The 21,716-nt window shown below is 39.2% G+C and overlaps 1 protein-coding gene across 1 annotated transcript; it reads left to right on the top strand.

Annotated features, from left to right (window-relative positions):
• Positions 1–223: 223 nt before the first annotated feature.
• On the top strand, positions 224–21,321 carry LOC104605896 (uncharacterized). The gene is made up of 9 exons (XM_088892204.1): positions 224–365; positions 2,364–4,073; positions 7,942–7,947; positions 14,574–14,608; positions 16,690–16,745; positions 16,876–17,109; positions 17,216–17,507; positions 20,352–20,548; positions 20,805–21,321. Exons 2-9 carry the CDS (start codon positions 2,474–2,476, stop codon positions 20,956–20,958), a joined length of 2,574 nt encoding a protein of 857 aa, XP_088748330.1. The 5' UTR covers positions 224–365; positions 2,364–2,473; the 3' UTR covers positions 20,959–21,321.
• Positions 21,322–21,716: the final 395 nt, after the last annotated feature.

The raw sequence follows: 21,716 nt of genomic DNA, 5'->3' as shown, positions 1-21,716 counted from the left end.
CAGTGAAACCACAGTAAGAATCAGTAATAAAACACTACTAATCAATCAAAAGTAAACACACCACACCAGTCTATACACATGAGGGAAACTTTGGTTAAGGGAGAGTTTTTAAACAGCAGGTCTGGAGTCGAGTTAGTGGTGGACTGGTGGTGTGGTACTGTTATAAACTTATGAGGCTATATTTGTAATTATAGAAAGTAATAGTGCCTTTGCAATATTTTCCAAAAATATATCAAATTAAAAGGGTCTTAGTCCGTGCATGCCTTTCCGCCCGCGGAGTTCCCGCTTTCCGTGTTCGTTTGTTTCCTTCTCTGAAATCGACGTCTTCGGACTGCTTCAATCCGATCACGTCAGAATTTGTCTCTGTAAGTCTCTTCAGATTTCCACTACTGTTTTCTTTTCAAACTCTTCTGAATCTTCTTATTTCCTCGAATTGATTGCTTCGTTTCCGTTGGATCCGCAAGTTTTTCCCATACTGGTCTTTGAAAATTGTTTCTGGTTTCCTGGTTTTCACCGATCTTTTGTCTTGTTTGAAACTGGTTCCGTGGATTAAGCGGAAGAAATCCCGGTGGAAATGGTTCTAGTGTTTTTGTTCAACTCTGTATTGCGTTTGGAGAGAACTTTGAACGTTTCAAACGTTTATGGTCTTATTGATAAAGGTTAGGTTTTGGGGTGTCTGCGTTGGGTATCAACGTCTTCAGAGTTCAGTCTTATGATATTTCGGGTTAGATTTTAATGGTTAATTAATTTATGTTTTTCTTTCTTGATGCATTTGCATTGGGTTTGCACTTTACATGCCCTTTTATTTTCACCTCTTATAAATTTTCTTTATTTTGCTGCCTGTGGCAATCGTTTGGCATTTTAGCTACTCTCTCAAATAATTAGCCTGCCGTTTCAAGTGTACCTGGTCTTTAAATATTTGGCTTTTTATCAGAAAAATAAACGGCTAAGGCGTGAGAGACGTTTCTCATAGTTCCACTTTTTTTTTTTTTTTTTTAATTTTTTATCCTGTCTGAATGGGGTTCAGCATTTCATTTGGTTATTTTTACATAATTAACTGTTTCGTTGATCTTTTAGTAAAGTAAGTACAAAGGACAAAAAAGAACTGAATGGTTTGCTTGATAAACGACTACACTGCTTTCCTGGTGTTATGCTAATCGCTACCCGTTCTCTGTTACAAAGAGGATAAACTGCTTTGATTTGAACTGTTTGAAACTCCGGCCTCCCTAGGTTATGCTAGTTCTTATCTTCTACTTGCAAGTGCTTTTTCCTTTTTGAAATTTCACCCCTATTTCAGAATTCCACTGACATTTTGATAATGAGGTTGAAATCTGATAAGAAATCTAAACTTTGAATCCATGATGTTAGATTAAATATGTAGACATAGCTTCAAAGTAGGAGGCCATCTACAGAATCCTTAAGCAGTAATCTGTTGCAAGTTGAAGGGGCTAGAAGGGCTAGGAGCAGAGCAAACAGGACATGGGTTGAAGTACTAATAAATGATTTAAGCACTCATAATTTAATAATGGATATGGCACTAAACAGAACGGAATGCCAAAACAGGATTCATGTAGCTGACCCCATATAGTTGGGATAAGGCTTAGATGATGATGATAAGTTTTCAAAGTCATGCCTTAGGCTTGCTTAGGCTCATAAGTGTGGCTCATTTTCTAGATTGTACCTTACCTGGCCTCTTATTGTGTTTTATAAATTAATATTGAATTTGTTGTTGAATGACTAATTCACTATATTGTAGGTTCTACTTTTGATGTTTGGAGCCAAAAAGGTGTAACCAATGTATGATTTGAATGTATAACACTATTACCTTCATGTAAATAACATGATGCTCTAACCAATTGAGCTAATAGGCTTTGTGGTAATTTTTCTTTTATTTTTCAGAATTTAGATTTTCATATTCTTGTATTATTAAAGGGGTGTTCTTCAATGTGAACTGTTTTTCTTGTTGCGAGTTCTAAAAGCATAACAAAACAAAACTAGTTGGTTTGAATACAAATTGGTTTATCATGTCCCATAAATCATATGATTTCTATACTACAAAATGTATTTTTGTTTTAAAAAACATGCATTTTTTTGAGACAAAAATCAACTAGTTTTTTGCTTTTCAAAAAAAAAAAAACACAGATAAGAATGCAGATTTGTTTTTTTTTTTTTTTTCTGATGTGGCAATTTCAAAAACAAAACATTCATGTTGCAGAACACCCTCAAAGTTCTAGGAAGCCCCTTGTGTTTTACTTGTGGTTCTTGTTTTTAAAACATTGTATGCGGGTTTCTTTTTTAAGAAATATGTAAAAGAACATGTAGAACATACCTTTACTAAGTTAATTCCATACTGGTTTTTGCAGATTATGGAAATAAGTACTAGTTTGCCATAAGTACTGAAGATTGATTAGATTTTGAGATCTTATGTTTCTTTAGAAGTGCAAACATCCAAGAATCACAATCTTCTGGAATAATGGAAAGCAAAGGTTCTAATGAGAAAAATGCAGTGGTCCCCCCAACTTCTGAAAATCCAGAGACGGATACAGGTGATCTTCAAAAAGAAGAGGAATTACAGACTGAAATGGAATCTTCAATAATCACTGAGGAACATTCCAATTTAGGCAACAGGCAAGGAGGAGAAGGCTCAAATGTTAAGGTTGAAGAATCTAGAGGATTGGAATCCAAAAGTCAAGAAGAGAAAAAACAATCTACCGGGGAGATTCTAAACGAGAAAAATGTGGTGGACTCTCCAACTTCTGATAGGCCAAAGACGAATACAGTTGATCATCAAGAAGAAGAGGAATTACAGACTGAAATAGAAGAGCCTTTAAAGGTCACCATGAAACATTCCAATTTAGACAGCGCAGAAGGAGGAGAAGGTTCAGATGTTAAATTTGAGGAGTCTACAGTATTGGAATGTAAAACCCAAGAAGAGAAAAAACAGTCTTCTGAGGAGATTTTAAGTGAGAAAAATGTGGTGGTCCCTCCAACTTCTGAAATTCCAGAGATGGATACAGTTGATCTTCAAAATGAAGAGGAATTACAGGCTGAAATGAAACCTTTAAAAATCACAGAAAAACACTCCAATTTAGACAACAAGGACAGAATAGAAGGATCAGATGTCAAGATTGGGGGGTCTAGAGGGTTGGAGTCTTTAAGTCAAGAAGAGAAAAAGCAGTCTGCTAAGGAGATTCTAATTGAGGAGAAAAAAAAAGATCCTGTCTTTGATGGAACTGAGATCCCTGAGAAGGAAGTTACTAGGAATTCATCTGCATGTGCCTCAAATGTTGATCCAGAGGAGATACAGGGATATGCTTGGCCTGCTGTGACACTCAGGAACTTTGTTAAGGAGAAGAAAGTAATTGGCGTCTCTACTTTTCTTAGTCAGCTTTTGAGAAAAAGAGATGAAAGGGAACAAAATCTTTCCTATGACAAAGATAAAAATGATGGCTCAGATAGTAACATGAAGGAAGAAGAGAATTCTTCCTCAGAAGCCAAAGCAAAAGAAGTTTCTCAGAAAACGGAGGGACAATCTTTATGGAATCCTTTAAGATATATTAGGATTGTACGGGATCTTGATACAGAGAACAAAAATGAGGGAAGGATAGATGTACGTGTAGAAGAATTGGCACAACCATTAGCAATGAGAGGGCGGATTATATTGTATACAAGGCTTGGTTGTCAGGATTGTAGAGAAGTTAGGTTATTGCTGCATTCAAAAAGGCTAAGTTATGTTGAGATTAACATTGATATCTATCCAAGTCGAAAGCTGGAGCTAGAGAAAAATACTGGTTCTAATGCTGTTCCTAAGGTGTTCTTCAATGAAGTCCTGGTGGGAGGGTTGTGTGAGCTTAGGACCATGGATGAGTCTGGAAAGCTTGATGACCTTATTACTCAAGAACCATCAGATGCAGCTCCTTTACCACCACTCTCTGGTGAAGATGACATGTCCAGTAGTGGGACAGTGGATGAGTTGGCTATTATTGTTCAGAAAATGAGAGAAACTGTTGTGGTTAAGGATAGGTTTTATAAGATGCGAAGGTTCACCAACTGTTTTGTAGGGTCAGAGGCTAGTTGGAAAGAGAAGAGGTTAGTTGCATATGCACTTTTAAGCTTGGGAAAGCCCAAGGTTAATGCACAGTCAAATAAGATATCAGGTTGCATGGCTGTAAACATGTCATACCTTTAGAGATTGAAGGCCCACCAAATTGATCAGTGTCGTCTAAGCGATATTCTATCACAAACTGACCTGATAAGGATGGTCCTCACATCCAATGGATGGCATTCTTATTATTATTATTATTTTGTTTTTGTTGCTAGTGGCAAGAAGGATAAGTCATTTGATCGGGTTAATATCTCCTTCATTAAAATCATGGATCTGTTTATTCTTCCATTCACCTTAAATTCTCAAATTTGTCATGCTGAACTAAGGATTTTCTTACTGGCTAATGCCCTTCAAACTTTGGTATTGTTGGTTATAATTGGGCTACAACTTGTATGGCTCAGAGAGTTCTATCAATGCTATGACTCTTTGGATGGATTTTGGTCATCTGCTTCTTAAGCTGGCTTTATTAATCTCATATTAGTGTCAAGTTTCATTAAACTTCTGGCACAGATCAATTTTAGAGGATAAAAACATGTTATTAAAAGAAGAAAAGGGTGTATCATGGGCTATATTAAGGGGTATACCTAAGATGGTCTATGTGGTGCCCATACTGTACATATTATCGATGCCTTTTTACATATTAATAGAGATTCTTCAATGTTAATGATAAAAAGAAGTTTTACTGAAGTTCTTGAACATTAATTGCTTAGTGTTGACTGTTGATTGAAATGATTGTTGAAATTTACAAGGGCATCTAGAACTTTGATGAGAGAATATCTGACTTTGATGAGAGAATAACAACCACCCAAAGAGTTGAAATTTTCTGTAAACTACTGGTTGGTTATGATCATTTGTGTGGATAATCTTTGATCTGTGAGATCTCTGAGTTGGAACTATAAAAGTTGAGTCTCCCAAGTCCATGCGTAGGTGCCAGATCTGATATCCATTTATAATCATGCTTAAAAATTATAATTGATAACACTAAGCCATACAATTGGCCTTCCATGCTTAATGAATTAGCCTGCTTGAACAAGTCAGGCAAGATGGTTTATTTCTGTCAAAGAAGGGGATATAAAGGCTCAGTAGTTTTCCTGTTCTATCTTTTTTTTTTAAGATAAATAAAAAAATACTTTATTAGAGAAAAAAGGAAAGGAAATTACAGCAGGGTGATAAGTAATTACCCAGCAATAGCAGACCCAAAAAAACAACAGACCTACCCTAACAAAACCCCTAAAAACAGAGAAAAAAACCTACAGATATACCAAAGCTCCTTAAGAAACTAATGAGAAAGATAAGGCCACTGCTGGACTTGCTCAAGAATAGAGTAGAAGCTGAGGCTTTAAATATCCAAGCTGAACTTGGGAATTTCACAATATCAAGATGGTGTCCAGGGTCAAACTCTAAAGATTTCTTTGTTGAATGGGGTGCTGGTGTGACTCTTAGGGTTACCTTTTCACTTGTGGAAGCAAGAAACTGCTGAAGCCATTGCTCTGATGTGTGGAGGATCACTAAGAGGTGTTTTCTGGGGAGACCTCTACTCAGCTTCCATTTTACTAAATGGAGTAAGACCTGAGGAGATACCTCAGAAGATAGAGGTGTGAGTTGAAGGGCAGTTTTACTCAATTTGGCTGGCTTCATCCATTGAAGCTGTGCTTTGGAAAGAGGCTCGTAGGGAGGGAGATGAGAAGGTTGAAGAAGAAGAATTGCATGGCAAAAAAGGATTGGATGGTTCAAACAAAAATAACACTTTCACTAAAATGGAAAAACAAAAAGGTAGTATTCAGGGGGAAGGTCTTATGCATGCAGAAGAAAAGAAAACAGTCTGGAGGGCGGCCAGACTTTTGCACAGGTTGTAGCTGGTGCCAATATGACACTTTTAAACAAGGAGAAGGTGTCGGCTCAGGGAAGAACCAAACCCAGGCATGATAAAACCAAACCGGGCAATGGGCTATACTTGTGTGACTTTATTAAAAGTCACGTGGAGTCGCAAGTCGTTAAAACTGGGCCAAGTAATAAGCAAAACCCCATTTTCTCTTTTGGGCCCGGTAATAAGCAAGGGGCCCATGGAAGCTTGCTAGGAAGAATCTTAAAGGAATCACGTGAGCCACTTAAAACTCACGTGTTCGATCAGGGGGGAGTGTTGATAGACAAGACAGTTTGTCTATCATCGTTGTCCTCTCGCCCTTTTGTTGGCTGCCGCTCCTCAGGAGCAAAATCGACTGGTAGCTGCTCACTACAGTGGACTCTAGTCAAGAAACAATCGAAGATCTCACCAGACAGATGGAATCCAAGGTGTGTAAAGCAGAAGGATCTGACTATTTTACAAGAGTGGGACTGGTCAGACGTGGAATCGAGTGAAGGTATTGATATGGAGGACATAGATAGTTTGGGTAGTGTCGATCTGCAAGACAAAGGGGATTTTTTTTGGAGGATAACAACCTCAATGCAGAAATTCTCTTTCTAGAGGAAAACACTTTTGGTGGAGGCGAGGTTGACACAGGTAGAAAGGCTGAAACGTCGGCTACAAATGCTGTGCAAGCTGGCTACACCTTCCTTAATCGAGGGAGCTAATCAAAGAGAGCAATACTATATGGGGATTGGCTTAGAAAGACAGGACTCCCTTAGGTTATGTGAAAGTAGATTGAGAAGGGAGATGCAGATACAGGGTTGGCTCCTAATAAGATCAGAAGGGGTTGCCAATCTAACACAAACCACTTCTCTACCTTGTCCAACCAGGGGGAACTCCTTGGCCTCAGCTGTTTTGTCCCAACCCAAAGGCCCTTGTTGTGCTACCTTGTCTGCTCTTCAGCTAGGTATGTGTGTCCCTTTGGTTTATGGTACTGACCTGTGTGTTGAGCCTTTTGCAGATACCCCAGCATCCTTTCAAGAAGAGGGTGGTGACAAGTCAGAGGGTGGAAAGGAAGGTCCTGGAGAGGGAAGTAAAGATACGGTAGGTTATGTTGTTAGAATTGGTAGGGAGGAGGAGATAGAAAGAATTTGGGGGTGGATTTGTTTGGATTTTGAGGAACGCAGAATTAGAGAGGGCTATGTGGAAGGGAGTTTGGGAGAGGATTGGGCTAGGAAGGAGGTAGGGGTTGAAGGAGACAAGGAGGGCAAAGGGGTAGGGCTAAGGCAGATGAGTGAAAAGAAATTGAAAGGGGGTGATTTTAATGGGGGGAAGGAGGAGATAAAGAAACATTGCAGGAAAAATGAAAAAATGAAGGAAAATAAAAAGAATAAAGGTCTGAGGTGGAAAGGTTACTTTCGGATATCGAGGGGGATCTAGAGTTTAGTGGAAGGGGAGATAGGAGGAAGAAGTCTAGGTAAGGAAAGGAGGTTGGCAAAAGAAGGGGTTCTAGAAAAAAACATTGATGAAAATATTCAGTTGGAATGTGAGAGGCTTGGGAAGTGCAAGGAAGAGAAGAGTAATAAAGGATCATCTTAGGAAGGAAAATCCAGATATTGTGATGCTACAAGAGACAAAATTGTCTGAGATAAATGCAAGATGGGTTAGAAGCTTTTGGAGGTCCAGGGGAATTGTGACGGTTCGGAGAAATGAGATAATGGAACTTGTGGAGGAATTGATAGGAAGATTCTTTGTATCTATCAAATTTAGGAATGTAGAGGATGGCTTCATGTGGGTAGTAATTAATGTGTGTGGTCCCATCTCCTACAGAGAGAGGAATGAGATGTGGGAGGAATTGTTTGCAATAAAAGGCTTATGGGATGGCCCATGGTGTGTGGGAGGGGACTTTAATGTAATAAGATTTTTAGATGAAAAAATAACCCTCATCAGTCAGTCACAACAAGTATGAGAAGATTTAATGAGTTTCTAGAAGATTGTGAATTGAAGGAGATTCCACTGCTACAACACAGATTCACTTGGTCTGACCTCCAAGAAAACCCTTTGAGCTTGAAATTGGATAGGTTCCTCTTCAATCTAACTTGGGAAAACCATTGGGGCAACTTGGTCTCTAGAGCTCTGCCTAGGGTCACTTCGGACCATTGGCCTATTAAGATAGGTGTAGAATCCTTTAATGTTGGCTCTAGACCTTTCAGATTTGAAAATATGTGGTTAACACATCCGGAGTTTCAGGGTAAAATGAAGGAATGGTGGGATGAAGAGCTAAGTGGGGTAAGATGGAAGGGTGTCAAATTCCACAAGAAGCTGTGAAGATTAAGATCAAAACTGAAGAGTGGAATAGAGATCATTTTGGAAGAGTGGAGGAGCAAAAGTCAAATATTATCACTCAAATTGAGGCTCTAGATGAGGAGTCCCAAGGGATTCTGATTGAACAAGAGAGAGAGAGCAGAGGTGACTGTTGAAGAAGGATCTAGAGGATGTGTTGCTAGGGGAAGAGACTTGTTGGAGACAAAAATCAAGGCATCAAGGGATTAAGAAAGGAGATGGGAATACCAAATTTTTCCATGATTTGGCAAGTGGACATCGAAGGAGAAACTTTATAGCCAAACTAGAAGTAGAAGGGAAGGCAATTATAGACCAAGAGGAGATAGCTAGGACCTTTATAAACCATTTCAAAAATTTGTTTGGAAGACCTTTGGATGAGAGGCTATCTCTGGAAGGACTGGATTGGCCAAGGTTGGGCAGTGAAAAGATTGCTAGTTGGAAAGAGGCTTTGAAGAAGAGGAGATTAAAAGGGAAGTGTTTTCAATGAACAGGTCTAAGGTGCCATGCCCAGATGGTTTTACAATGGTTTTTTATCAAGGTTGTTGGGAGGTCCTAAAAGAAGATCTTTGTGAGGTGTTCAAAGAATTTGCAGACAATCATGTAGTAAGTCCAGGAGTCAATGCTACTTTTTTGGCCTTAGTCTTGAAGAAGGTTAGTGCTATCCTCCCTAAGGATTTTAGACCTATAAGCTTGGTGACCGGCATCTACAAAATCCTAGCTAAGGTGTTATCCCTGACGATTAAAGAGGTCCTTCCTTCCCTAGTCAGCAAATACCAAGGGGCTTTTGTGCAAGGGAGACAAATTACAGACCAAATCCTAATAGCTAATGAATGCCTGGGAGAAATGAGGAGATCCAAAAAGAAGGGCTTGGCTTGCAAGCTTGATCTGAAAAATGCCTATTTGGCAATTCCTCCTACAAGTCTTGAGGCAGTGTGGGTTTGGAGAAAGGTGGTGTAAGTGGATTTTTGGCTATGTGAGCTCTAGTCACTTCTCTATCCTGATTAATGGATAAAGGATTTTTTCCCAACTTGTAAGGGTTTAAGGCAAGGGGATCCTCTCTCACCATTCCTTTTCACCTTGTTAGCTGATGTATTGAGTAGAATGATCTCAAAGGCTGGTAGGGAGAATTTAGTAAATGGTTGGAAAATAGGCAGGGCTGGAGTGCCAGTCACCCATCTTCAATTTGCAGATGACATATTAGTTTTCGGTGAAGGAGGGAACCTTGAGCAGGTAAGGAATCTAAAGACAGTGAAAAAGTTTGAAAGTATGTCCAACCTGAGAATTAACCTTGACAAGAGTGTTGTGGCAGGGGTAAATTTGAATGATAGAGTTGGAGGCAATTGCAAGGTGTTTAGAGTGTTCTATAGATTCTTGGCCTTTGATTTACATGGGTCTTCTGTTAGGGGCAAACCCTAGGGAGAGTAGTTTCTGGTGTTTGGTCCTAAAGAAGTTTAAGAAGAGTTTGGCCTCTTGGAAGAAAAATTATATTTCTTTGGGGGGTAGGCCTTGATTAGGGCCACCTTGGCTCACCTACCTACTTATTTTCTATCAATCTTTAGGATTCCCTCTAGGGTAGCCAAGAAGCTAGAAAAGTTTACGAGGAACTTCCATTTGGAATCGGGAGAAAGTAGGAAGGATCACCTGGTGAAGTGTGAGGTGGTGTGCAAAAGTAAAGAAGAGGGAGGTCTAGGATTATGGAACTTATTGCAAAAGAGTATGGCATTATTGGGGAAATGGCTATGGAGATGGCCATTAGAGAGAGAAAGATTGTGGTATGAGGTGATAGGAAGCATTCATGTCCACTCAAAGAACGGATGGGATGCTAGGGTTTCTAGCGGGCAACTTTGGTAACACCTTGGAAGGCAATCCACAGTGTTCTCCCTCAACTCAACAATTTTCTCAGGTATGATGTGTGTATTGGTAATTCGGTTATGTTTTAGGAAGATGTTTGGGTTGAAGAGGTTCCGTTGAAGGACCTCTTTCCATCCTTATTCTCTATCTCTCTGTATAAGAAAGAGCCTATTTCTTCTTTATGTTCCCTTTCGGAATCTCCTTTAACTCCAGTCTGGGACTTTAGGTTTCGGAGAGGTCTAAGGGATGAGGAAATTGTGAGTCTAACTGGCCTATTGTTCTCTTGAAAAAGTGTGTTTGGATCCTAGGAACCAGATAAAAGGTTCTGGACTCTTGTGTCCTCAAGAAAATTTTCTTGTGCTTCTTTCTTCAAGGCCCTATGTCGTCCTCTATATTCTTCTTCTTTCCCTTTTAAGGAGGTTTGGTGTAAGCCTGTTCCCCCTAAGGTCTTGGCTTTCTGTTGGGAAGTGTTTCATGGGAAAGTAAATACCTTGGATAATCTACAAAGGAGAAGGCCCTCTCTTTGCCTCTCACCCAATTGGTGTACTCTTTGCAAATCCTTTGGTGAGGATTGCAACCATTTACTGATCTCCTGTACTGTTATAGCAGATTTGTGGGATTGGCTCTTCTTGATTTTGGATGCAGGAGGAATATGCCAGCAGATGTAAGTAGGATTTTTGACCCTTCTACCTTTGTTTGGCGCCATTGAAGAGGAAGAATAATGTGAAGGGTTGCAAGAGCAGCTTTGCTTTGGACAGTGTGGGAAGAAAGGAATGCCAGAATATTCCAAGAGAAGGTGCGAAGCCAACAAGATCTGAAGGAGTGTATCCTATATGTAGAGAACACTAATGTGGATCCCACTAAGGTGGTCCTCGTATGTCAGCAATAAGTTATGATTAGGATTAGTCTTTTATGATAAGATTAGGATTAGTCTTTATAAGATTAGGATTAATCTTTTATGATTTCAGCTTTATCTTATCTTGTCATATAAGCAATTCAGTCCTTTTATAAGTATGATACTATGTATATAAATTTAAGAGTGGGGCGACTGTTTCAAAACACCCAACTCTCTCTTTTCTCAAATATTAGGTGTAAATTTGAAGATTAGAAGAAAGGAAGAAGAGAAGTAAGAACAACAATACAAGAGAAGAAGATGGCGAAAAGAGAAGGAAGGAGAAGAAGAAGTCAAATTATCTCCCCTTTCTCCTCTAACCTTTTTTTTATTAAGAATTAAAAATTAGAGTGATGACAAGTATGCCCTTAAGTGGGCGGCCAACTAGGTAGTAACATAAAGAGATTAAACAGAAAGAAATAACATGCCCATTAAGAGAGGCCCATTAGCCAACAATAAAATAAAAGATATTACAAAAGAAGATGCTAGGGCCCATTCGGCCCAGTCTCTTTACATCAAGCAAGGTGAGAAACAAGTTTTGTTTATTTTTCAATCTTGAAATCCCTGTGGCATGAAATTGACCACCTTGAATCAATTGAATGAGAAAGTTAGAAGGATGCACAGACTTACAGAAAGCAGATTGAAACTAATAGAGTGTTTGAATTCTTGGCTGGTCTAAATTCTGAATATGATATTGTGAGACAACAATTGTTGACAAGAGACAATGTAACTCTGTCCCTGGCCTATTCCTTAGTGCACAATGAAGAGACTAGGTGAAAAGTTATGATGCAGCAACAACCTTTTGAATAAGCTCTGACAGCAGTTAAGCCCAAATCTGGGGGTGATAAGGAAAGAGACATGAAGAAGCAAGCTAAGAAGGACCTAGTATGTGAGTATCGCAAGAAACCTAAACATACTAAAGATATCTGTTGGAAGTTGCATCCACATCTAGTTCTAGCAAAACTCAAAAACAAAAAGGGGAATGCAAATATGGCTGTTAAAACTGATAGTGCAACCTCATCTAGCACAAGAGGCACTCCTCTAGACACCCTAGTTGTTGTCTGAGCTGCTATAATTCAGCTGGAAAATGAAGTTGGTAATTTAGTTCCACCACCTCAGACACCATCAACACTCCCTACCTCAGCTTTTGCTCATTCAGGTAATCGGGCCTCAGGTACAGGTAATACAGAACATTTATGGATAATAGATTTAGGAGCATCTGACCATATGACTGGCTTGCCATCACTTATCTTCCGGTAGAGACAGTGTCCATTGCTGATGGTTCTCTCGTTCCTATTTCTGGCAAGGGAGACATCAAGTTGTTTAATGCCATTTCCTTATCTTCGGTTTTGCATTTTTCTAAGCTTAGTACTAACTTGCTTTCAGTTAGTAGCATTACAAAAAACTAGAATTGTTCAATAACCTTTTTCCCGGATCAATGTGTTTTTCAGGATCTAGAGACAAGGAAGGTGATTGGGATTGGCCGTGAGGCAAATGGAGTTTATCTGCTTGGAGGGAGTTCTCATTGGGAAAATAGTGAGACTAAGAGGTCTTGTGTTTCTCAGTCTGTTGATCAGGCTATGCTTTGGCATAATAGGATGGGTCATTTATCTTTTCGGGCTTTGAAGAATTTGTTTCCCAGTTTATTTGAATCTATCCAGATGTCTAGTTTGAAGTGTAAGAGTTGTGAACTTGCAAAACACTACAGGACAACCTATTCATTAAGTAATAATAGAAGTAATATTTCCTTTGAAATTGTGCATACTGATGTTTGGGGACCTTACCATACCACTACCATGGGGGGGGTTACAGATATTTCCTACTGTTTGTTGATGATTATACTTGTTTTTCGTGGGTTTATCTCATGCGTTCTCAAGATGAGGTTCCAACATTAACCTGAATATTTCATTAAATGATTTTAACCCAATTTGGGGTCAAAATCAAAATTTTTAGATCTGATAATGCGAAAGAATATTTTGCAAACCCATTAGCCTCCTATTTGCTTGAAAATGGGATTATCTATCAAAGTGCCTGTCTTCATACACCACAACAGAATGGGGTTGCTGAAAGAAAGAATAGACACATATTGGAGATGGCCAAAAGCATTATGTTTACCTCCAATATGCCTATACGTTTCTGGGGGGGAAGCTATTTTTACAGCAGTATATCTCATCAATAGGTTTCCTTCACAGGTTCTTGACATGAAACCTCCATTTACCCTCTTATATCTTGATAAAGAGTTATTTACCGTTCCCCTTAAAACCTTTAGTTGTACATGCTTTGTTCAGATTCTTGGCCCTCATCGTTCCAAATTTGATCCTAAGGCCTCAAAATGTATTTTCCTTGGTTATGCACAAACTCAAAAGGGATATTGCTGCTATGAACCTACTTCTGGGAAAAGATTTGCCTCAATGGATGTCACTTTCTTTGAAGATGTACCCTATTATCCAAGGGTTTCTCCTCAGGGGGAGAGTAGTGAGGTTGGGATTAACTCGTCAGAAGTTCCTTTACCTGTCCCATTAAGTGAAGAGGGATGTAATGGGGAGGGTTGTCAGAGGTGCAAGGATGCGAGTGTCTATCACAGACGATGGAGGTAGGTTGATTTTGGTCATCAGCAGTCCAGGCCAACCCAGTTCCTTCTACAGATCTAGATCTAGGTACCACAGTCTCTTCACCAAATACTACAGATGAGAGATCTTCCACCATGGAGCCTTCACTTTCATTGAATGACCTTGACCTTCCCATAGTAGTCTGTAAAGGCAAACGCCGTTGCACCACATCCACAGTTCACTGCATTTCCCAGTTCTTGTCCTATGAACATTTGTCTCCCTCCTACAAGTCTTTTCTTGCATCTATTGCTGAAATTCCCATTCCCAGAACATTACAAGAAGCCTTGTCAGTTCCTGAGTGGAAAGATGCAATAAAAGTAGAAATGGATGCCCTCATTAGAAACAATACCTGCGAGATAGTTGATCAGCCTAAAGGGAAGAAACCGATTGGATGTAGATGGGTGTTAACTGTGAAACATAATGCTGATGGTTCCGTTGAAAGGTATACGGCCCAATTAGTTGTAAAGGGGTTTACTCAGACATATGGTATTGATTACTTGGAAACTTTTGCACCAGTAGCAAAGATGACCACTATCAGAGTCCTATTATCTCTTGCAGCCAATTACTCTTGGCCGTTGTATCAGATTGATGTTAAAAATGCCTTCCTCAACGGAGACTTGCAAGAAAAAGTTTACATGCAGTTGCCTCTTGGATTTTATGGTATAGAGATAGGAAATAAGGTTTATCGGTTGAACAAAGCCTTATATGGACTAAAATAGTCCCTCAGAGCTTGGTTTGATAGATTCAGACGAGCCCTTGAAAGGTTCGGATATGTACAGGCCTAGTCAGACCACACCTTGTTTATTAAGAGAATGGATACTTCTTTAACCTTGCTTGTTGTATATGTGGATGATATTATAGTAACAGGAAATGATAATAGTGAGGTTGATTCCCTTAAGCAACTCCATCAAGAGTTTGAGGTAAAAGATTTGGGAGAACTACGATACTTCTTGCGCATTGAGGTAGCCAGATCCAAGCATGGGATTTTTGTTTCTCAAAGAAAGTATGTTCTTGACCTATTGGAAGAAACAGGAAAGTTGGGTGTTAAGCCTGCTGACACACCTATTGAACAAAGTCACAGGATCAGTGTAGAAGGTGGAGAGCCCCTTGAAGATAAAGCTATGTTCCAACGGTTAGTTGGAAAACTTCTCTATCTTTGTCTCACTCGACCCGACATCAGTTATGCAGTCAATGTGGTTAGTCAGTATATGCACTCTCCTAGGACTACTCACCTCCTTGCAGTTGAGAGAATACTAGCATATTTGAAGAGGTGCCCAGACAGAGGCATTTTATTCAAGAATAATGATCACATGAAGATAGAAGTTTACACAAATGTTGATTGGGCTGGGTGTGTTGATGATCGAAGACCTACCTCTGGATATTGTGCTTTTGTAGGAGGTAATCTTGTATTTTGGAGGAGTAAGAAACAAAATGTTGTTTCTCGTTCCAGTGCTGAAGCTAAGATTCTATGGTTGAGATAATTATTTGAGGAGTTAAGTATTGTTTATGAGAAACCCTTGATGTTGTATTGTGATAATCAGGCTGCCATCAATATAGCTCATAATTTGGTACAACACGACAGAACTAAGCATATTGAAGTGGATTGACATTTTATCAGAGAGAGGGTTACATCTCAAGAAGTATGCCTTCCATACATCACCTCCGACATGCAGCTGGCAGACCTTCTCACCAAGACGGTTTCAAGGAAGAAGTTAGAGGCAGATTTCTGCAAGTTGGGAATGACAACTATCTATTCCCAACTTGAGGAGGAGTGTAGAGAACACTAATGTGGATCTCACTAAGGTGGTCCTCGTATGTCAGCAATAAGTTATGATTAGGATTAGTCTTTTATGATAAGATTAGGATTAATCTTTTATGATTTCAGCTTTATCTTATCTTGCCATGTAAGCAATTCAGTCCTTTTATAAGTATGATACTATGTATATAAATTTAAGAGTGGGGTGGCTGTTTCAAAACACCCAACTCTCTCTTTTCTCAAAATCTCTCTCTCTCTTCTCCCTATTCTTTCTTATTCTTTTCTTATTCTTTTTTCTTCTCTTGTAAGTGTTTGTTCAATCTTGAACGACTACTCTTTACAGTGCTATAGTGTGGTTAAAATCTCTGGATTTATTTAGGCAGTTTTCTTTTAATGACCTGTGGAGGCATTGGGCAGAAGTGGCAAGCAGTTCCTCTCTGAAGACAAAGATGCACATGAGTTGGGTACTTGGGTACTTAACCTGAAGGTTTCATGAAGTTAAAATTTGATGGTAGTAGTCTGGGCAATCTAGGTCTTTCTGGGATGGGAGGGGTTATAAGGAATGTAAGTGGTTCTGTAACTTTTCTGTTTTCTGGTCCTTTAGGTGAAGGGGACTCCATGAGGGCAGAACTATTAGCTGCACTACAAGGGGTACAGTTTGCTGTACAGCTAGGAGTGGAGCAGCTACTAATAGAAGGTGATTCTCAGGTGGTTAGAAAAACCACCAGAGACAACAGTTTGGTGCTTCAAAAATGAACTTAAAAGATTCAAATGCTTGATGAGGAATTTGGATGCTAGAATACAATGGGTAGGGAGATCTGCCAATGCTATGGTTGATTGTTTAGCTAAGCAAGGGGCAAATAGGGAAAATCTGTATTGGGCTCAGTTGTAATCCTTTTTAGTTCTTGATGGGTTGGAGAGGTTGCAGCTCGTACCTCTCCAAGTGTATTCTATATCAGTGGTTTATTAATAAATTCTTCATTTATCACAAAAGAAACCCATATCCAAATACAACATCACAGAGGACCCTATCACCAACCCCTAAAACAAACACAGTAGACTAAATATCCCAGAACCCAAATCCTGCCATAAGATACATATGAAAAACATCCTGAAACCAAACAACCCAACTGATGAAAAGCTCAACTTAAACTTTATCCATTTTCTCATCATGCTATTGTCTAATATAGAAATCTCTTGTCTCATCTGGGTAACTTTATTCATTCCTGTTCTATCTCAACTCTATGTTCACTAACATTCTCCTTGTCATTCTGGTTTTTGAGACAGGCTGTTGAGCTTGGACAAAAGCTGGCAAATAAACATTTCTTCCAGCATGTTCTTGAGTATGTCCCTTGTAATTGGCCCATCTCCAAATATGTTGAGTTTCAACTTAATACATAGTTTAGTTCTCTTACGTGTTTCTGATGAGATGACCCTTGCCTTTTCTTTATGAAATTTGCTGCCATGCTCCAGAGAGAATGTCTTTGAAGATGGTAACCACTTGTATCGGTTCCTGGATCATGATCCCCTTGTGTTGTCTCATTGTTACAATATTCCAAGGGGCATACTTGACGCCAAACCCAAGCCCATAGTTGAAATTGCATCAAGGTTGAGATTTTTGTCCTATGCAATCTTTGAAGCTTACACATCTGAAGATGGAAAACATATTGATTACAGAAGTATCCATGGCAGTGAGGAGTTTTCAAGGTCTGCTAAATCTTGAAATTTGAAGATACATGAAACATCTTAAATTCTTAATAATTGCCTGTTTTCCTAATTACTTTTGGCATTTGTAACTGCTATTTCTGCACAGGTATTTGAGAATTGTTGAGGAACTTCAGAGGGTGGAGTTGCAGGATATGTCAAGGGAGGAGAAACTTGCCTTTTTCATAAATCTCTATAATATGATGGCCATCCATGGAATATTAGTTTGGGGCTATCCTTTAAGTGCACAGGAGCGGCGGAAATTGTTTGGAGACTTCAAGTATGTTATTGGTGGAAGCACCTATTCACTTTCAGTTATTCATAATGGCATCTTAAGGGGAAATCAACGACCTCCATATAATCTCATAAGGCCATTTGGTGTGAAAGATAAACGTTCCAAGGTGAGTCAAAGCAATCCCTGTTGTGAGATTAGATATTGGAGGCTCCCCCCCCGTCCTTTTATTGGTATATGCAGAGAAAAAATGTTTCACTTTTGGTACTGATTGTGCCCATTCAAGGTAGTTTGTCCCATCTAATTTAACAGTGGTAATAGGAATTTTTGGTGCTTCACTGTAATCAGTAGTAGACCCCATTGCATAAGCTAGCATGATTGTTCAATTCTTTGCATTGGCAAGACCTTTCATTAGAACTACAAAACAAGTCTAGAACACAGCACACAATCACAGCTGCACCTGTAGTATCACAAGATATCATTCCATGGTCTTACAAGAAGTTAACACTTAACACTAAAACAGCACTTGGGATTTCAACACATAAATATTAAAACATATCAGAATCTGCCTCTATTTGATTTTGGCAATCACAAAATATATACTTAATCAAATTTAGTTTCCCAACATAGTTTTCTGTTCTCACCAGTTAGAAAACATCAAACACGATTTTCTGAAATTTCAAAATAGACGCTTCTCTACAAATTCATGCCTAAGCAGAAAAAATACTAAAGCAGCTAATAAAATGTAGGTGATTCAATAAGCCATGAAGAGATTGGTTAGTTCTTCAACCCACCATCAAGGTCATGTAGTTTCTACCTTATATTGCTCAAGAGAGAGATCAGATATAGAACCAATTGTTTAGGTAAATAAGCTATACTACCAACTTGTAAATCAGAAACTAATAGTACAACAAGAAGAGAGATTTACAAGCATTAATAAAATGACTGATCTGCCCTTCATGAACTCATAACAAAAGATCCAATTAATTTTACTAAGAAAAGACATGTACCTAATAAAGGAAACTGGGAAAGATAAAAGTACTAAACTACCCAATCAGCACCAGAAATAAATTATAACTAATTTATTCTCTACAAAATAAATATTGGAGACGTGGATTTGTCTTCTATTAGAGCTGAACTAATGACAGTTTCTTTAAGTCCTAAGACTGGCAGGCACATCAGAGTTCAGGGAGTTGATCATTGAAGGATGTTCCAAATCCATTATTGCAGGGTTGAGGGGCTCTATGGAGCAGTGTTTTAAAAGGCGTGGGAGGCGTATGCCTCAGGTGCAAGAGGCGTATGCCTCATGTGCTTTTTTCATGAGGCGTTCTAGAGGCGTACGCCTCATGTGCCTCATGCACATCTTATGTAAAAAGACAGAAAAAAAAGAAAAAAGAAAAAAAAGGAAAGGAAAGGAAAGGAAAGGAAAAGAAAGGGAAGGGAAAGAAAAAGAAAGAGAAGAGGAAAAGAGAAAAGGAAAGAAAAGGAAAGGGAAAGGAAGAAAAGATAAGGGGAAAGAAAGTGGTTTGCCCCTTGCCCCTTTGGCTGGGGGGCTTCGCCCCCGAGACCCCCCGCCCCCTTTTTGATGCAGCCCAATTTGGTTTTTTGAGTTAGGGGGGTCTTGCTCCACTAAACAGCGAGCGAGCTCGCCTTTGCTTCAACAAGACCCCCCCCCCCCCCCTTTCAACTAATGTTATGCATCTTTATTCTTCTTAACATAAAAGATTTTTATTAAAAATAAAGAAAAAATGAGATCCCCCCTTCATCTTCATCCTCCTCCTAACCCCCCTCCTCTTAAGGAGGCTTACACCTCCTTGTGTTCAGGAGGCTTATGCCTCTTGCATTCTGAACTACGCCTCACGCCTCTAGGTAGTGGAACGCTTGGCGTCATGCCTCCGTGTTTTAAAACATTGCTATGGAGGGTCCATGGAGGCTTAGAAACCAAATTAGAAAAGTCATGTCTCAGGTTTAGGTTTTTCAAGCTGAATTGATTTGTGTGCCTAGGTCTACAATCTCTCTTGCAGACTCTCTAGCTCCAGAAGGGGCCAGCAGACATACCCTGGTGTGGGGTCTCCATCCAATCGGTCGAAAGAGAGTGGCCTGGAGCTCAGGGTTGTTACTGATGACAGGGGGAGGTTGGGAGAGCGGTGGGCTAGCTCAACTGGAATATTTTGTACATTTTGTGTTGATCATTGTACAGTAATCATTTACCGTATTTTCATGAAATAATAAATATTATCTGCCATTACTGATCAAATCTTCAATGCACCTTGCTTCCAGAGCCTCAACCTTGGCTTAGACAAGGATATTTATTGGAGAATTACATTGGTAGGGGTCACCACTTGGATGAGATCACTTTTCCCGTGACCATATTTTAGCCCCAGGTTGTTTCTGTGAATGAAGCAGCTCCACATTGGGTGCAGACTGCACAGCCTACTTACAATAATGTGAGAGTAACAGAAGACAAAATGGTTTAACATTAACATAAACTTCACTTGATAATCTCACTTTATCTACTGTTACTCCCACATTAATGTGAGTGGGATCTACACCCAACATTTAGGGGCTGTTTGAGAACAGGTGAAGTGGCTGAACTGAAAAGCTTATTGCTTTTCCTTTTAGTGAATAAGATTTTAAGGAGGTTGGGAGCTCATTAATTGCTGAAGCTAGAAATTGGGTAGGTTACTATTCCCTTGAATATTTTATTATTTAATTATTTTGTCCACTAAAATACAAAAACTAAGTCATTTTAGTTGAGCAACTTAAGCTCTTATCAAATGGTCCCTTGGTCTCTTCATTTGCAGCAACCAGCCATTGCTAAAATATGGTTGCAGCAAAAGTGAACTCTTGACTAATACTGCAACAAGCATGCTGGCTTAGCATTGACTCCCTCTCCCTCCCTATTATAACACGTTTTATTTTTTATTTTATTTATTATTATTATTTTTTCTGTTATAGATTACTTCTGGCAAGTATTTTCTTTTTTTACTCATTGGCTGCTTTACTGGATCAGGTTGCCCTTCCATATGTAGAACCACTAATTCATTTTGCACTGGTCTATGGAACACGATCTGGGCCATCTCTCCGATGCTACTCACCTGGGAACATTGACAAGGAGCTGATGGAGGCAGCCCACAATTTTCTAAGGAATGGAGGGGTCATAATTGATGCTGAAACAAAGGTGGCATCACTCAATAAGATTCTTCGATGGTAAGTTGTTAAAAGAGAACTCCTAAAAAGATTCTTAGTATTTTCTGTTAAAAAGATGATATCCATTTGAAAAATAAAGGTTTTACAAGCTTTCCCAGTATGAATTAGAGTCATAAAAATTCATGCTTATCAAGGGTTGCCTAGTTGTACTTGGGCTGCAAAGATGGCATGTATCTAGTTGTGGGGGGGGGGGGGGGGGGGGGTTAGGACCTATTCTGATATTTTTTCTTGCTTTTTATCTTATCTTTTCTTCCAGGTATAGTGTGGATTTCGGTAAGAGTGAGGTAGAGATACTGAAGCATATATCCAACTACCTGGTGGCGGAGAAGTCTGAGTTATTGCTGGAGCTGCTTGCTAATGGTCAGTTGAAAGTGACATATCAGCCTTATGACTGGGGCATGAACTCTTAGCATTAGCATCAGCTTCCTTCAGTGTTGCTTTAAAAATATTGTGGAGTAACTGTCAACCAAATGAAGATAACTGCAGCTCCTGAAAAGAGGGAAGTTTTCATACTTTGTGGTTACGCCATCCTGTCTTTCTCCTTCCCCGCTACCATTTGTGTGGTTTGGTGTTTGACTCTTTTAGTATCTTCTCCACCTGATCTAATTTCCGGAGCAGCATTTTTCCTTAACTCAAATGGTATTAACCAAAATGAATTAATTATATATACATCCTGTAAATACCAAACATATGATGTTAGCACTTAGCAGATGGACCTTGGCATCCTAAATTTAGTGAATCAATATGATAAATTGGACAAAATTAATGTGAAATTAGATTTCGGATGTTGCATTCAATGAACAAGCTAAAAATCCTGGGCTGTGAATGGGACGGAATTTAATTCAACCATGAACTTGGAACTATGGTCCAAGGACAACCACTCCATACAAGTTTATACCCCTAGAATGTTATTTGATTTGGTACCACTTTCCAGTTTCACCTGATGCTATCGATTAAAGTTTTCAATTTTGGTAGGGAGAAGCTTTATTTTCCTTGTGACAAGGACTGTTGGGAATTTCTCCACCCAAGGTTTTAAAAGGCTAAAGGCATAGTTGAGGCGTAATTGCCCAAATAAATGAGGTTAAGCCTTAAAGTGTTGCAAAGCATAAGCCTCAAAGTTTAAGAAAAAAATTATTAAAGTTGGTAATTTGATGAAAATAACATATAA

This window comes from Nelumbo nucifera, chromosome 1 (assembly GCF_055504915.1).
Source record: "Nelumbo nucifera cultivar China Antique chromosome 1, China Antique-T2T, whole genome shotgun sequence".
NCBI lineage: Eukaryota > Viridiplantae > Streptophyta > Magnoliopsida > Proteales > Nelumbonaceae > Nelumbo > Nelumbo nucifera.
This window is presented reverse-complemented; position numbering and strand designations above follow the sequence as displayed.